A 15,770-nucleotide genomic window follows, 5' to 3' on the forward strand; every position below is an offset into this window, starting at 1 on the left:
TCCAAATTCCATCCTATTGGCCCTTATATGGGTCCCATAATTTTCTATTTAATTTACCCCAACCCTAAAATTTAACCAATTCTGCCCTTATATTAACCCCAAAATAATCTACAGAGCGGGGCGCTACCAGCTATTGCTATATTTAAAAACTACTAAGTTTAAAAAGTACTAAGTTTTTCTTGATTTAGCTTTCTGAAAAGAATAAAGCTTTTTTAGGGGAATTTTTCGAAAGAAAAAACATTCCCCTTACGTAATGGCAAAGACTGAGAGGATAGTGTTTGGTAATGGTTTTGTCCGTCTATTCCTCTTCTAACTAGCGAATGAAAAGAGACAAACCTTCGCTAATCGATTTCTACGAGTTCAAGAATCAGTGCTATTGAATATGAGGCACGTTCCCGCAAGCCGATTGGCAAAAAAAATCCTCTACTTACGCTCTTCTTCGTATTTTACTTATTTTTGTGGAAGTACGCCAAACATTGTAGAAAATGGTCGCATTTTCAGCCGAATCTCATACATTTGGTCATACGGATTTCAAAAATACCACTATTGTCTTATAGAAAAATATGACTTTGGTCGCACGGGGTTCATTTTGTACCTATTTCGAAAAAAAAACGTTTTCACAAAACAACTATACTAAAGTGAGAGTGGAAAAAAATGCCGTTTAAATGTGTAGTGTACTTAACCCTCAGATTCTACTTTAACTTGATACTATAGTAACAGGGAAATAAAATCAACACGTCGAGGTTTAAAAATGTCCACCGGAATGGCTATTCCCTCCAAAAGTTAATCTGTTCCCGTTTAAAGGCTCCCTTGCGTTATTTCTAAGCAACGCTTTGACCTAGTACGGTAGGAAAGAAACGCAGAATCAAGACTATCATGGCAGAATAGAATAATTCGTATTTTGAATAAGTTTTTTGCATTTTGATCTAGTGTTAAAACCATTTCACAACCTTTTCTGGTAAAACGGACAATTTAATTCGCAAAATGGAATTATCCGAGCACTTTTTATAAGGGGTACTGCTTTTGTCCTCAGTGGGTGTGACATTATTTGACAATGTGAAAAACCAACAAATAAACTAGAAATTCCAACCTTTTACGACCGGAAAATGGTGATTACTTAACACTGTAAGTTGATGATAGCTTATTAAAAGTCAATTAGGTATTGAAATATTATCAATATTATCATATTATGTGCACATTAAATGTAATGTAATTAATAGGTACTCAATAGAACCGGCACTGTCTTATCTGTATGTAAAGGAACTGGAATGCTCTTATTCCTTCTAATGTGATATTAAGGTAAGTCAAGGATTATAAACTATAATCCTTGAAGGTAAGTAATTATCGAAATCACTTACGTTTAATAAATAATTAATTTGACCGGTGAAAACAATAGCGAATATGTAAACAAACTTTGGAGATAATAACGAATGTTTATAAATGATCACGTTACATGAAAGAAATTGTAATAATTTGGATCTATTTTAGCATTGGAAATGCTTATGTTTTGTATGGGTATGAAGTTATAGGTTTCGTCAAGCATCAGAAAGGAAGACGGTGGTGTCGCATCAAATGATGATTGTCCCGTATTCGACTGCAACGCAAAATACATACATACCCATTACCCAATAGCCTATGTAAAGGCATCATATTTGATATTTTTATAAGGGTAGGTACCTCCTAATTGAAACACGTATCTCCTTGGCTTATTTAAAATTTTTAACCCATTTTCCTAGAAGATATAGTTACAATATTAATTTATATTTATCTATCTATGTCTTCCTCGTCGGTCTTCAAACTGCAATATTTCAGATATCAAATCCAGTTATTGATATCCGATTCAGCGCTTTGTAAATGATTGCACCTTTTCGGATTGGGGAGGGCATGGGAAAACGGAAGGAAAATTTCCACAAGAAGGGTGCATTCATTTTTTCCACCCAACAAAAGACACGAGCAATGAGCAATTCCTTTCGGATTTAATCGTCCCCCTATCACATGTTTTCATAATTTTTACGCTAGACGTTCCTCAAATCCTCACCCTGTGTAAAAGTTGTATTTATTCGGTGATCATAAATTTGGATTGGACAATGGAAACTGTTTTTCCCACTAAGAATTTCCAATCTATTAGTGCCTTTTTTGTACATATTGTTTTATCTTTCTGTTTCTACCATAATCTTTCGGAAACCGTCTCAAACTCCAAGAAGCAATGCGAATATACCTATCACACTAACTTGACAAACTTTCGTTACTTATTATTAAACTGCCTCGTCTAAAATTGGAATGACTGGGTGCTCCACGTACCTACTTAAGATTCACTTGGAAAACCATCACCACTGCTAGCTGATGTTATTCTACATCCGCCATGTTGTACTGGGAGGTAAATTAAATCAGTCCATCGCGAATCAACTGATGTACGTGCGGACAGACCGCTGCCATAATTTCTTTCCAGTTCACAAAATTAAAGAGCGTCATTTGAAATTAATGTTTATACGAAAAAGGATGTAATCGACTAATGAATTGAGAAATCTTTTTCACTAGCGCAACCCAAAATTGTAATAAAACGGTTGCCAAAATCCTTTTACAGCCTATCAAAGAACGCGCCAGCTCATCTAAAAGGAGCACCAATTATTTTTTTATGGTCACATTAACTCACGGATGTGTTAGGGCTAAACCGAGAAGAAAAAAAGAAATAACTACGCGCATATAAAGAATTTTATTCGGTGTTTATCGTTAGATTTACGTTAATTTATAACGACTCAATTCCTAAAAAAATATTAAATGAAACTTTTATGTGTAAACCAGTCGGCACCCTTTCATATTTAATCTATAAACTATAAAATTTTAAATTAGCGTTAAAGTTTACATCTGAGTAATCGTAAAAAAACGGTAAGTACTAAAAATGCAGATGGTATAAAGAGTGCAGGGAATGTAATGCAAAGCACGATCGACAATGATAACCTCTCTGAATATCACTGGAGACTACATAAATCAGAATGCGTCGCGACGCTAAGCGAACCTTTGGGATACATTTCAGCCACTGTAGATTCAACATGATTCATTGTTCCCCCAAATGTTATCTAACCGCTTGAATTTGTCTGATGTAAATATTGAGGAGCGAATCTCAATATGAGACATAATGCGATTTTTTTGCTTTCATTTTGGTCGCCTCGTAAAATTGCGTTCTTTCAGTATTTTATTACGGAATTTATTCGACTATTTATTAGATACGCTGACGAATAGGGAAAAAATCTAGTTTTGTTAAGAATAGCTCTTGGATTCTTTGGATGGGTATTGTAGATACTTCTCTTGTAGTGTAATTTTGATCGAGTATTGGAATTGATTTGCCCATAAAAGCATGACGATTTAGTTGATACCACAGATCAAAGATTTCTTATTGCTGGTACAGAAGTCCTTGAGATGGATACGAATTTTAACTAACATCTGAGTTGAGGTAATTCCCTTAGGTTCATTATTAAAATTATTCACATTTCAGTTATTTATGGCAACCTGTAAGTGTACTTTCACAGATGGAAGTGACAGGTCACCTGCGACAGATAGAATCGACAGGTGCACCTTTAAAGTACATACCGGGCGTTTCTTTCTATAAAGGTTGAGACCCTGTTAAGTCTAAGCTGCATCATCCTCCCCGGTTCCAGAAAACTGTCGCCAAGGAGCTGATGTCTGTCTCTGATTTAGATGTCACAGTGATAGATCACATGCTCGATAGTTTCATCTGCTTCACCACAGAACCTGCACGTGGGCTCCTCCACAAACCCAATGTGCAGGTGATAGTTCACCGTTCAGTGCCCCATGGAGACTTTCTTCCTAATCTGGCCTCTACTCAGTTTTGGAAGCCTTAAAAGACTTGTCAAAGGACCCCGATAATAAGGAACTGGACTGGAGGAGTCCAGTTGTTCGTAACTACTGATCCCGAACTTGACTGGTCACTTGGCCCAACAATGGAGGCTACAATTCCTAAAGCAGACTCAAGACTGAAACTCAAGGAACCAATTTGATAATCGCAGTAGGAGAAACCTAGTCGCCGACAAACTGAATGGAATGGTTGTCACATGACGGAGGGTAGTTCAAATATGATTCGAACCAAAAGGTACAGTTTTTTTGTACCGCAAAAACAATTGAAATTAAAATATGAACTATGAATGTGTTCAATTTTGTTAATAAGAATAGTATGTTTTGTTTTGCTGTAGGTACCTCAAAGGAAAGTGACATTGAAATGATACGAAATCGAAATCAATTTTGAACCCCCAAATGAACAAAGTACTCGGCAAGTATTTTTGGTAAGTATGAAATCAGGGTTGATCTTTCATTTAAGTGTCTCGGAATTTTTTTGCTACATTTTGGACAAGATTAAGATTTAATTACAGTATGTCCCAGAGAGAGAAATAAATCACCGACGTAGGACTAACTTTAGAAGCAGACAACAAATATTTGCCACCAAACATAGGTAAGTAGGTACTTTTAATTGGAGTTTCAACAATTTGGTATTTTTTTAGGGATGTTCTCTGAAATAACTTTTAGAATTATGCGTGATTTTTCAGATATTCTAACAACTACGACCAAGATGTTCTCTAACATTCGGTAGACTGTATAATTCCGCTCGCACATCCGTCTGAGGGTTTGAAATGTCTGCACTAGAATCTCGTAGAAGGCTGCACGTTTTTTTTTTAAATTTATTACATCTCAACACGTAGAGCCCGTGAAAGAGTATGTCAAATAAGTTCAGTTTCCAATTCAAGGGCCCTTCAGAGATCTTTATGGACAGGTATCCTTTGGTAGGTATATTTTTCAAATTCTTACTGAATTTCGAAGATTCTGCAAAGATTTTTAGACAGTGTTCAGAACACCTTTTAAAATTGTTGAGATAATTTCTGAAGGATTTTAAGAAGTTTTCATAAGCGATTTTGCTGATGTTGTCTAAGTTAACGTAGCCGATTTGTCCGAAAGTTGGGTGTAGTAGGTTAAATGCTGTGCCCAAAAAAGTTCGGATTAAAAAATTTCAAAGGAGTTTACACACTTCAGAGATTCCTCAAGGATTAACCGTAAAAAATTTGTATTGGGAAAAGAAAACAAATTGCACCGTTAAACAGCGGAAAAGTATCTTTCGATCGCCGTGTTACTTCAATTATTGTCTAAATTAGTTGCAAACAGGCTAGTGTTTATGGGACAAACTCTTGAGTAGCAAAAAAAAATTTTACAAAATCGGAAGGCTATGCCGGAAATTTGTTGTTCCGGGCCTTCAGATTTAAAGATATATCGATTAAATAATGTAAATTCTTTTTTCTGCTGCGAGAAGTGGATTAGTTCATCGTATAGTATAATTATTCAAACAAGTTATTTTGTAGCAATCAGAAAAATCAGTTGTTAAACTATTCAATATTGAAAATTTTCAAACAATTTCGTAATCCGGTTATTGATTGCAAACTTTTGAATAAACCCGATTGTCTACAGAAAAGATGGTAAGGCAGGCCAAGTACTGGGTGATTGTTTAGAAGTGATGAACGCTTGAATTTTCTGCATTACAAAAGATTTTTGAAGTCAGTACTGATTCAAGATCAAATACTGCTTTAGTTTTACAACAAATTATAAATTTACACTGGGCACAGTCACGTTTGATACGTCTTTCAGTGCCCTGTTAGGTGTGAAATTTGTTCAAAAGTAATAAAAGGCAAATTACATACAGAAAACGGCGGCACTGGTTTCTTAATTTACAGTTATAACAGAAAAAAATTAGTTACTAATTCAGACCAATACTTCTAAATCACCCTGTATAAAACCACCTTCTATTATAAGCGATATGTGAGCCACTACCAGAATCATCGGTTTATAATGTTGGCAACGCTGAAGTTACTAACACACTACCAACTACCACATTAATTTTTTAGCTTGTTTAACAGTTTTACGTGTTTGTAAATTACCGTTTGTGTATAAAGGCGCCAATTTGGAGATTTGGAGAGATTCTTGCATGCGGAATTATTAAAAGCAATAATTTACAATGGTAGGCGTCTCTTTCGATACGTTATATGAACATTATATGGCATTATCGGCCGCTAAGGATAAAATTGGCGAGGTATGTTGCACACTGTATGTTGGTGCTTTTCTTTTAATTGCATTATAGCATACTCGCGAGTACCTGGAAGCAATTGAAAGTACGAAAGGGACCGAAAGAGAAAAGAAGCTGGCTACACAAATGATTGCAAGCTTCTTTAAATACTTTCCCACATTGCAAGAGCAGGCACTAGAAGCAATTTTTGATATTTGCGAAGATATAGACCCACTTGTATGACTGTAAGACTACGTTTGCAGGTTTACCGATTACTTGTTGTAGATACAAATTGGTGGCGTGAAGGTTCTACCCTCACTTTGCAAGGATAATAAAAGCTACACCGGCAAAGTGTCTGATATACTAGCGCAGCTCTTACAACTCGAGGATGCAGCCGAGCACCACATTGTTTGCACCTCACTTACGGAATTGCTGCACTTGGACGCTAAATCAGTCATCAAAAATCTGTTCAAGCAGATTAACGAACGTGACAACGAGGTACGCGACAAATGTCTCAAATTCCTACTAACTAAAGTCAAAGGAATGGATAAGTCAATTATTACGCCAGAAGTTGAAGACGTAATGATCACAGAAGTCAAGAATTCATTAGTGGTATGTAAATTTCTCGTTCGTGCTCGATCAACTTCAACCCTTTCCAGGACATTTCAGGACAGGAGTACGTCGAATTGATTGACTTATTGAAGTCCACCCGTATAAGTCAGTCGTTCACCGGTCAACAGGAGTTGGTGAACATGGCCGTGGAAAAAGCGGAATTGCACAAAGAGTTTCATCCGACCGTGCAAAATGCTCAGGTCGATAAGCTTTTAACGTGTATTAAAATGGTTACCCCCTACTTTTCGGTAAGGAGATCTGTGACCACTTTGACCGTAGTGTAAAAAATGGAATAGTGGGGTGGCCATATAGAAAAAAAATGCAAACAATTGAATTCTCTTGGTGCTTCAATTCTTTCTAAGCCACCCTTTTAAATTTTTTGAAATTCTTGTGTCTTTGTAATCATTTAAATCTTTTTTAAATTTAAATTAAATTGCTTAGTCCTATCGAGATTTTGATACTCGGAAGAATCATATTTTTTAAGAGAACTAAAGGGCCTTTATGTCCGATTCAGTTTCCTTTTTTCTACGTAACGTTTCGCTATTCTATTTTTTACCTTAAGCTTTGACATAGACTAACCGAAAATTTAGGCTAAAGTTGAATCGACCAAGTTCGTAACGTACCTGTGTGACAAGGTTTTACCGAAGTTCGACGAAATTGGAAAATTGGAAAAGGGAGACCTGTTACAGTTGGCGATTTTACGACAATTAGCCGAACTGAGTACTTACTGCGGCCAGTTGGATAATCCGTCACTTTACGTTGTTCAAATATATCAAAAACTAAAGGTGAGAGCGTGATTTTCAAATTTATCCTAACCGTCGCTGATTTAGGATTATATGCCACCACCCCCAGAGGACACCACAAACCTAACGATGCCAATTTTAGAGTTCTCACTCGTCGAATGTTTACTGTACGCATTTCACAGGTTAGCCAGACAATGCCCCGATTTCCTCACCCACGATCCTCAAGTATTGAAAGAATTTCGGTCGAGACTTACGTATTTTTCGCGAGGAGTGCAAGGTTGTAGTAAGGCTTTGAATAATTTAGATGTTAATGATAAACCGTTGACGGATGAAGACAAAAAAACGAAAACCGTCGCCCCCAAGCTTCTTAGTAATATTACCACACTGATCAGGGATCTCTTCTATCAACCCCCCAAGTATCAATGCGTGATTAAGCTGTCTTTCAAATCCGAGGAAATCGCCACTGCTGCCAAAACGACCCCTGAGAAGATTTCGCCCAGTGGGAAACGGCACACTCCCATCACATTCGAGAGTAACGGATCTGCTACACAGAATAAACAGTCGCGGGGTGATGGCGTTCCGTTGTACACTCCTCCGAGTGGAAAGTTTAGCAGTACTTTCAGTAAGTTAATAGTTTGATATTTGTGTTTTTAATACTGTCTGGTGCAGGTAACCGAGGTCGGGGTAGAGGTGCTCGGGGACGTGGGAACCCCAGAAGTTGGCGGAAGTAGATTTTTAAGTTGGTCTTGTTTTGCTAATTACAAATCTTTGTTTAATTGGTTTTATATCACGTGTCCCAAAAAAAATTTAACTGATCTTTTGTATGGCTTGTTTAGAACAAAAAAAAAACAATTGTATAGAGTAAAGTGTTGGATGATTATGTTTAGTAAATTATGTTACCTAATAAAGTGTAGCTGATCAAATACTTACACCATGGATTGTCAAGGGGTCTTGTTAGTACAGTTTTAATAGAGCCCATAAAGCAAATAGCAGAAGCTTATTATTTTTGTGAATTTTTTGTTTTGTCTGGGATTTACTATTCACCCACATTTCTCCAAAAATACAAAAAAGATATTAATAAAAAGGTGGTGGAGGGAGGAAGAACTACACGCGTTAATAAGGTGAAAACTTCAAATACTAATATCTGGAAAACGGGGTGTCATTGGTTCCTTTCTCGATTTTATTGTTCTGTCCATAGGCTAGTCAAAATAGGTGGTTAAGGTAGAAAAAATTAGTAACAAAGTGATCTCTGCGGAAATGAGTATCCAATAGGGTCCTTATTAACCCCACAAAAATCGCACTTTGTCGCATTGGTGGAACTTGGAAAAAAATGACCGCCATCTTGATTTTTTCGAATTTATTAAATATTTCGTAAAACATATCAAAAAAACTCAAGAGACTTTTTTTATGGAGAATCAAAAGTTACCTATAATAAAGTTTAAGTCTATTGATCAAAAAACAAAAAAGTTATTGAAATTTCTATGATTTGGGTAATTATCACATCTGTGTCGAGACTTAGATGTATTTCAAGAACTGAATGCAGATATAGCAGTTTTAATTAAATCAGGACTTAAAATTATTTTAAATCTGTACCGGTGTCCAAAGAAGATTCATGATATTAACCAGTTACGTCACACACTGTACAGGGTGGTGACTTGCGTAACGCATCATAGGGATTTCAATGTAAAATTCATAACATGCGATTATTGGCTTCCCTAATTATTTTAGAGATAAAGTCTATTTAGGGTTTTTTGTATTAATTTTTGGGGGAGCTAATTTAATGATTAAGTAATAAGAATGTAGGATTAGTGATGATATTCAGAAGAAGTTCACCTTTGGCACAAAGAGAACCGCCCTGGAACCGCCTAAAGAAGACCCTCCTCAAAAAAACTCGTTCTAAGGTTTTGTTTGAACTTTGTGGGAGGCATCCAGATCCATAACTCGAAATAAAATTGTCAAGTTCAGATGAGCTTACAGCTATTAAATTGTTCGCACATTGTAAATTAAATAACACACGAATGAATTTTTTTTGCGTGCGTTCAACACGTCTTCAGAAAAATTCTGTATTATTGTTTCACTAATAATGAGTAGGTACCTAAATTACATTCTGTATTCCGCGAATTTCCCACAACGTGACTACCTAGTACCATAGACCATGGTCTATGCTAGTACCTATGCTATATACTATAAATTATTAATTGCTTACTTCTAAACGTTCAATACGAATTTGTGGCCAGTGAACTTTTAAACGTAGTTTTACTAAGTACTTATATGAGAGCGTATGCGATTTTAAGTAGGTACCTAACATTTGAAATATTAAGGTAGGTTATTTAAACGAGGTCTGTAGAATGTGATGACTCAGTTGACGTACTCGAGAATGTAATAACAAAGGAGCATTATTGTCGGGATGTTTGCATGGATTAATTTACCTCTTTATTTTTCTTACGCATAAAAATGAGATAAAAGTAGGTATAATATTCCTTCTGTAAATTCGCTTTGCAGAACGCGCCATCTATTCTAGCGTAGCATCAAGTGGCAATTTATTGTTAAGAGTTTGTAACATCGGTTACTTTTAAAATCCACGACTTCTGCGCCCCCCTTTCAGATTGTCGCGTCCAGAACTAAAAAATCTCGATGTCCAAATCGGTTACCTTTTTTTTCCGTAAGGTTGTTTCACTATTCTATTCTTACACTATGCCATTAGGTATATAAATAAACTTATAAAACGTATTATGAAGAAGATTTGAAACAATTTGGGATTCTTATTAATCTTATGTAAGAAGAACGACAAAGGGAAATAACAAGTAAATAAGTAAGTGGAAGAGTAATAGTAGAAGTAAAGAAGTGAAGTATTAGATAAGAAATAAATAACGACTTCATCACACGCTACGAGGAACTTTGACATTTTAGCAGGAAAGTGTATAGGTTTTTTTGTAAGATGTTGATAGCCATATTTTTTAAGACACCAGGTAAATCGTTATAGAGCTTGGCAATGTTATAGGAAAAACATCTCTCAAACAATGCACTTCTGTGAAAAGGAGGCTTTATTAGAGAGGTATATCTTGAATTTGTACAAAATTGGATCTTGTCAAATAGATATGCAGGTTCTTTACTTACAACTATTTTGTGAAATAGTACAGATGAGTGAAACTTTCGTCTATTTGCCATATTTAACCAACCCAATGCCTCTAGCTTGTGAGATATATGTTCGTACTTTCGAATTCCGAAAATTAAACGCATACACGAGTTTTGTATTCTCTGTATACGCCGAATATCTACACTATCTATACAAGCTCCGTATATAACATCACAGTAGCTAAATTGTGAAAGAACTAAAGCCTCACACAACATTATTTTTATCCTTTTATTAAATATGTGCCTATTATTATATATGATCTTTAGATTGCTGAAAGCTCTTTGAACAATATGGGCTACATGGGTTCTAAATCTTAGATCTACATCAATATGCAGACCTAAATTTTTGACACATGTGAAAGTGTAACATCTTTCACAGTTATTTTAATGTCATTAGCCACAGTGTTTCTGGCTTTAGTTCTTCCAAAAAGAATGGTTGATGACTTCAAAGGATTTATACGCAAACCATGCTCTTCGGAGGTCTTAACTAATCGTTCAACATCCTCATTTATACGCATATTTGCATTAACTGCATCACCTGAACTAAAATTATATTGCAGCTGAGTATCATCTGCGTACTGATGGAACATAGTATGCTTGAGTGACTTACCAAAATTGCACGTATAAATAATGAAAAGCAATGGTCCCAGTATTGAACCTTGTGGTACTCCAGAGGTTAGTGTCGCCGCATTAGAAGTTAGACCGTTTAGACTTACACGGTGCGATCTACCCGTCAAAAAATTTTCCAATAAGGTACAAGATTCATCATCAAGGCCCACGTAGCTTAAAATGCCGAGTAAAATTTAGTGGTTGAAAGTATCAAAAGCCTTGGAGAAATCCAACAAAACTAATAGCGAAAGGTTCCCCGAATCTAATAGAATATCAAAATGTTTCAGGTGATGTTTTATTTGCTCCGCCATAATTTTCTCCAAGACTTTTGATAGTACAAGGCAGAATACTTATTGGCCGAAGGTCAGTATATGATTGTGGTCGGTTGACTTTAGGCAGGGGTATTACCTTGGCACTTTTCCAGACCTTGGGAAAAACGTTATTCTTTAAGCAAAAGTTTATTATGAAAGTGATATGAGGTAATATTACGGGACTACATAGGATTATCATTTTTAAGCTAACACCGTCTAGTCCCACAGCTTTAGTTTTAATTTTGTAAAGATGACTTATAACATCAATTTGTGTCACGTCTCGAAACGAGAATTTATTTTTAAAATCTTTAATGTAATTACCTTTGTAATCAATCACAATTGTAATTAGTAATATTGAATTCAAATTTTCTAAAGTAATCAATTAGGTACTGTAATTAAATACTTTTATGACAAGTAATTGTAATCACAATTCGATTTACTTTTTTTGAGTAATCATCCCAGCTCTGCCACAAACTCCAAAAAAGTGATTTTTAACTTGAAGTGTGGGTGTGTATGTGGTTTGAAAAAATTTTTTTCATATACACAGTGATTTAAAAAACTACACCAAAAGTCATTACAGAGTTTTCTAGTTTTTGAGAAGGTTTAAATTGAAAAGTCAAAGTAGGTATTTATTTTATTTTTCTAAATTACATTTTTCTCCAAACACATCAAAGTGAAAACTGTATTACAAAAAAGGTATATCTTGATGAGATCTGCAAAAAAGTCTTATACACTTTTTGCGTCGGGTTCAAAATAACGACACGTTAGACAGCATTTCCTAAATGTTATATACTATGACCAAAGATAATAGAGTATTGCAATGCTTATTAAAATTAGTCGAAAAGTCAAGTCAGGAGTTTACTTAACAATTAGTGCAATCCCAATGACTGGATTACGATAGGAGGGTGAACAGGGTCCACGCGTACTTAGGCCTCAAATTCGGGTCCTTATTTGTACTACCTCCCTGACTAGGGTCGCCCGACCCCTCAACGTCACTCAAGCCATCCTACACGTGAGATGAACCTTAGGACGCTGGTAGGGGAGGCGGTTCTAATCGTAGCCATGTCCGCCCAGGATACGCGTAATTTTGTACCCAGAAATATTCGTTGTTCTCAGTTATTGAAATTAGATCAACGACACTTTAATCTAACGTGTTGGTTGTGCTTCTCTGTTTACCTTAGGCGAAGTATCTCAACCACAATGAATGCAAAATATGTATTTTTTGCAGTTTTGATCAAGGGTGCGTCTGAAGAATTTATATTACCAGAAATGTGCCTGGGGATGAACAAGATCGGTGAGTTATTTTTCTAGTATATTCACACTAACGAAATATTAAAAACAAACATTTTCTCGAGATGGAATTCTGTTATTGGTACAGCTAAATTTTCAATCGACACGTTGCATTATGTATGAAATCTGTTAGAAATCTGAGCATTTTTTTTTGTTTTCCAGATCCATCCATAAATGTAGGTGTAGCAGGATTTGCACCAGTGATCACCTTTGCGATATTTCTATCTCTTTTACCTACTTCTATTGTATATCTTGTATTTGCCTAAACTTTTTGAGTTAATAATTTTATACATGATATAGTAATATGCTATCGTTAGAAATGTTCATATAACTACCTATATTTGTAAACTATACAGGGTGATTCCTATAGTACCTGCCACCGTTTGGGAGCGTATAGGGGGTGCCTAGGGGAAGTCTTTTCATATAGGACACTTGGGGTCGGAAATCCAAAATAAGGGCGGCAGAACCAAATTTATCTTCTGGAATTTCACGCCTGTATGTAGGCAACCCAACCGACCGACGTTTCGCGCGGAGCGATGCAGAGCGAGTTAGCGCGAGGAAGCGACATGGGAGGGAAGGAGGGAAAACGACAGTCAAAAGCAATAACGTTTACAAGTGTTCAACGTGGCCACCGTTGTTCTCAATGCACTTCCTACATCTAGCCAACCACTCCCCTCGAACTCGCGTGAAGACTCCTATGTCCTGGCGAACAGCCTCTCCGGCCATGACGACGCGCGCAATTAAGTCCTCTTCGGATTCGACGGGAGTCTCGTAGACGTGCGCTTCCATCACACCCCACAAGTAAAAATCTAATGGGGTGATGTCGGGCGAGCGGGCAGGCCACTCCACCGCACCTCCACGGCCGATCCATCTGTCCGGATAGGTTTGGTCCAAGTGTTCCCTCACCTGCCGCCCGTAGTGAGCAGGGCACCCATCGTGCTGGAACCAGTGGTCCCAGTACAAGTTCACTGGAACATCCATTAAAAGTTCTGGTAGCACCTCGCGCAGGAAAATCAGGTAATTATGGGCATTTAGACGCGGAGGGAGGATGTAAGGCCCCAGTAGGTTGTCCCCCAGGATGCCAGCCCAAACGTTTAAAGAAAACTTGTCCTGGTATCCTCGCGTAAACGTTTCATGAGGATTGTGCTCCGCCCAGTAGTGGCTGTTACGAGGATTGAAGGTCCCCTCTCTTGAGAATCCTTTCTCGTCAGTAACTAGCACGCTCCTCAGAAAGTTCGGATTAGCTTCTTCCTCCTGGACGACTAAGTTGCAGAATTCCAGCCTCCTTTCATGGTCACCCGGCCGTAACTCTTGCACTTTCTTAAACTTATAGGGGTGTAAGTTGTTGTTGTTGGCGATGTTCCACACTGTGTGTTGACTACAACCCACCTGATCTGCTACAAGTCGAGTGCTAGTACGCGGGTTTGCCTCGAAACGTTCCAACACATCCTCCTCTAAGGCATTTACCAACGGGCGATCGCGATCACGGGCGCTAGTGGGCTGCGAAATAGGAGGAGGTCGGTGTAAACAAACAAACTTTTCGAAATGGTGCTTAAATGACCCAAGTATCGATGTGCATCACGAATCTGTGTGTAAAGTTAAGCCTCCGTCAGCTTACCTGCAATTGCCCTGTCTCGCACAGTCGGAAGTGAACTTCTTGAAAGACCTGTCTGCAGGGTAACTGACGGTTTGGATACCGCTCAGCGTACGCTCGTCGTGCAGCTCGTGCGTTACCATTTGCCAATCCGTACATGAAGTGCATGTCCGCGTATTCCGTGTTAGTAAAACGTGCCATAGTGTTTATTCACTTGATACGCGTCGTTGCAGACGGGATTTCGTGGGTTTAAACAAAATTCTGATCAAGTGTCAGCCACACATCGCCGCCTGAGATCGCTCCGTGTGCACCGCCGGCCGGTTGGGTTGCCTACCTACAGGCGCGAAATTCCAGAAGGTAAATTTGGCTCTGGCACCCTTATTTTAGATTTCCGACCCCAAGTGTCCTATATCAAAATACTCCCCTACGCACCACCTACACGCTCCCAAACGGTGGCAGGTACTATAGGAATCACCCTGTATATATTTCTAATACCAAACCATATTTTAACATTTTGTTGCGCCAACGTTTGAAATTTTAATCGCTCTTTCGTTGCCATCAAATACTTCAAGGTAAAAGGGGTATGTCTTTAGTCGCAGATAACCATCAGGTGCCCAATTTCATTAGTTTAGCGCAAAAGACTAAGAATCGAGCTTGTAGTTTAGTTCACACGCCATTAGGCCATGCAGTCCGTCATTCGTTTTCTATAAATAAACATTACCATTGTTAATTACTATTATCGCACAATGCTTATAAAAAATAATATCTGGTATAACAAAAATGTGTTTATTTTTAAAATTTAGATTCAATTGTTTTCTAGAGTTTTTCTCAATCCTCACTATTTTGCAAAGGCGATGATTAATCTTGTGCTATTTCAGTGATATTTCAGAAAATTACAGACATTCAATACTGTTACTATATATAGGGATTAAATTACCTTCTGTATCATTCATTAGTAACAGGTGGTCGCTTTTGATTTTAAATTTTATACGTGTACAGCTTCATAATGAAATATAAATATCAATAGACATCAATACAATTAATTGAACGCCGTTTAAAATTAACATAAATAAAATTCAGTTTCTTTGAAACGAAGAGCCCGTTACAAAGTTTCTACAATTTTCGTTCGAGCCTGCAGATGTTCGGACCAGTAATTTTTCGATAGAAGAGAAAAAACATTTTCTTATAGATTTTAGCATGTAGAATCCATAACTGCTAACAGATTGGGATTCTACATCAAAAGTTACAGCCCTTTGAATCGACAAATTTTGAATCGACTGGAAAATGACTTTTTCGTATAGATTGTTACCTGTAGAATCCAAAACCATCTTTTTACAGATGGAACCACTACATCAAAGGTTGTAGTCTTTTACTTTTTTAGACAGCGGTTTTTCTGCCCAAAAACAAATCAAAAT

The 15,770-nt window shown here is 37.1% G+C and overlaps 1 protein-coding gene across 2 annotated transcripts; it reads left to right on the forward strand.

The window, feature by feature from the left end:
* The first annotated feature begins 5,866 nt into the window (after positions 1–5,866).
* Positions 5,867–8,403, forward strand: LOC116168162 (apoptosis inhibitor 5). Of its 2 annotated transcripts, XM_031483837.1 has the most exons (8): positions 5,868–6,088; positions 6,137–6,298; positions 6,347–6,673; positions 6,721–6,921; positions 7,264–7,458; positions 7,504–7,693; positions 7,751–8,038; positions 8,086–8,352. In XM_031483837.1, exons 1-8 carry the CDS (start codon positions 6,014–6,016, stop codon positions 8,145–8,147), a joined length of 1,500 nt encoding a protein of 499 aa, XP_031339697.1. In that variant the 5' UTR covers positions 5,868–6,013; the 3' UTR covers positions 8,148–8,352. The 2 variants fall into 2 exon arrangements, with proteins under 2 accessions (XP_031339696.1, XP_031339697.1); XM_031483836.1 differs by having other exon boundaries at positions 5,867–6,088; positions 7,504–8,038; positions 8,086–8,403.
* Positions 8,404–15,770: the final 7,367 nt, after the last annotated feature.

This window comes from Photinus pyralis, unplaced genomic scaffold, assembly GCF_008802855.1.
Source record: "Photinus pyralis isolate 1611_PpyrPB1 unplaced genomic scaffold, Ppyr1.3 Ppyr1.4_LG4, whole genome shotgun sequence".
NCBI lineage: Eukaryota > Metazoa > Arthropoda > Insecta > Coleoptera > Lampyridae > Photinus > Photinus pyralis.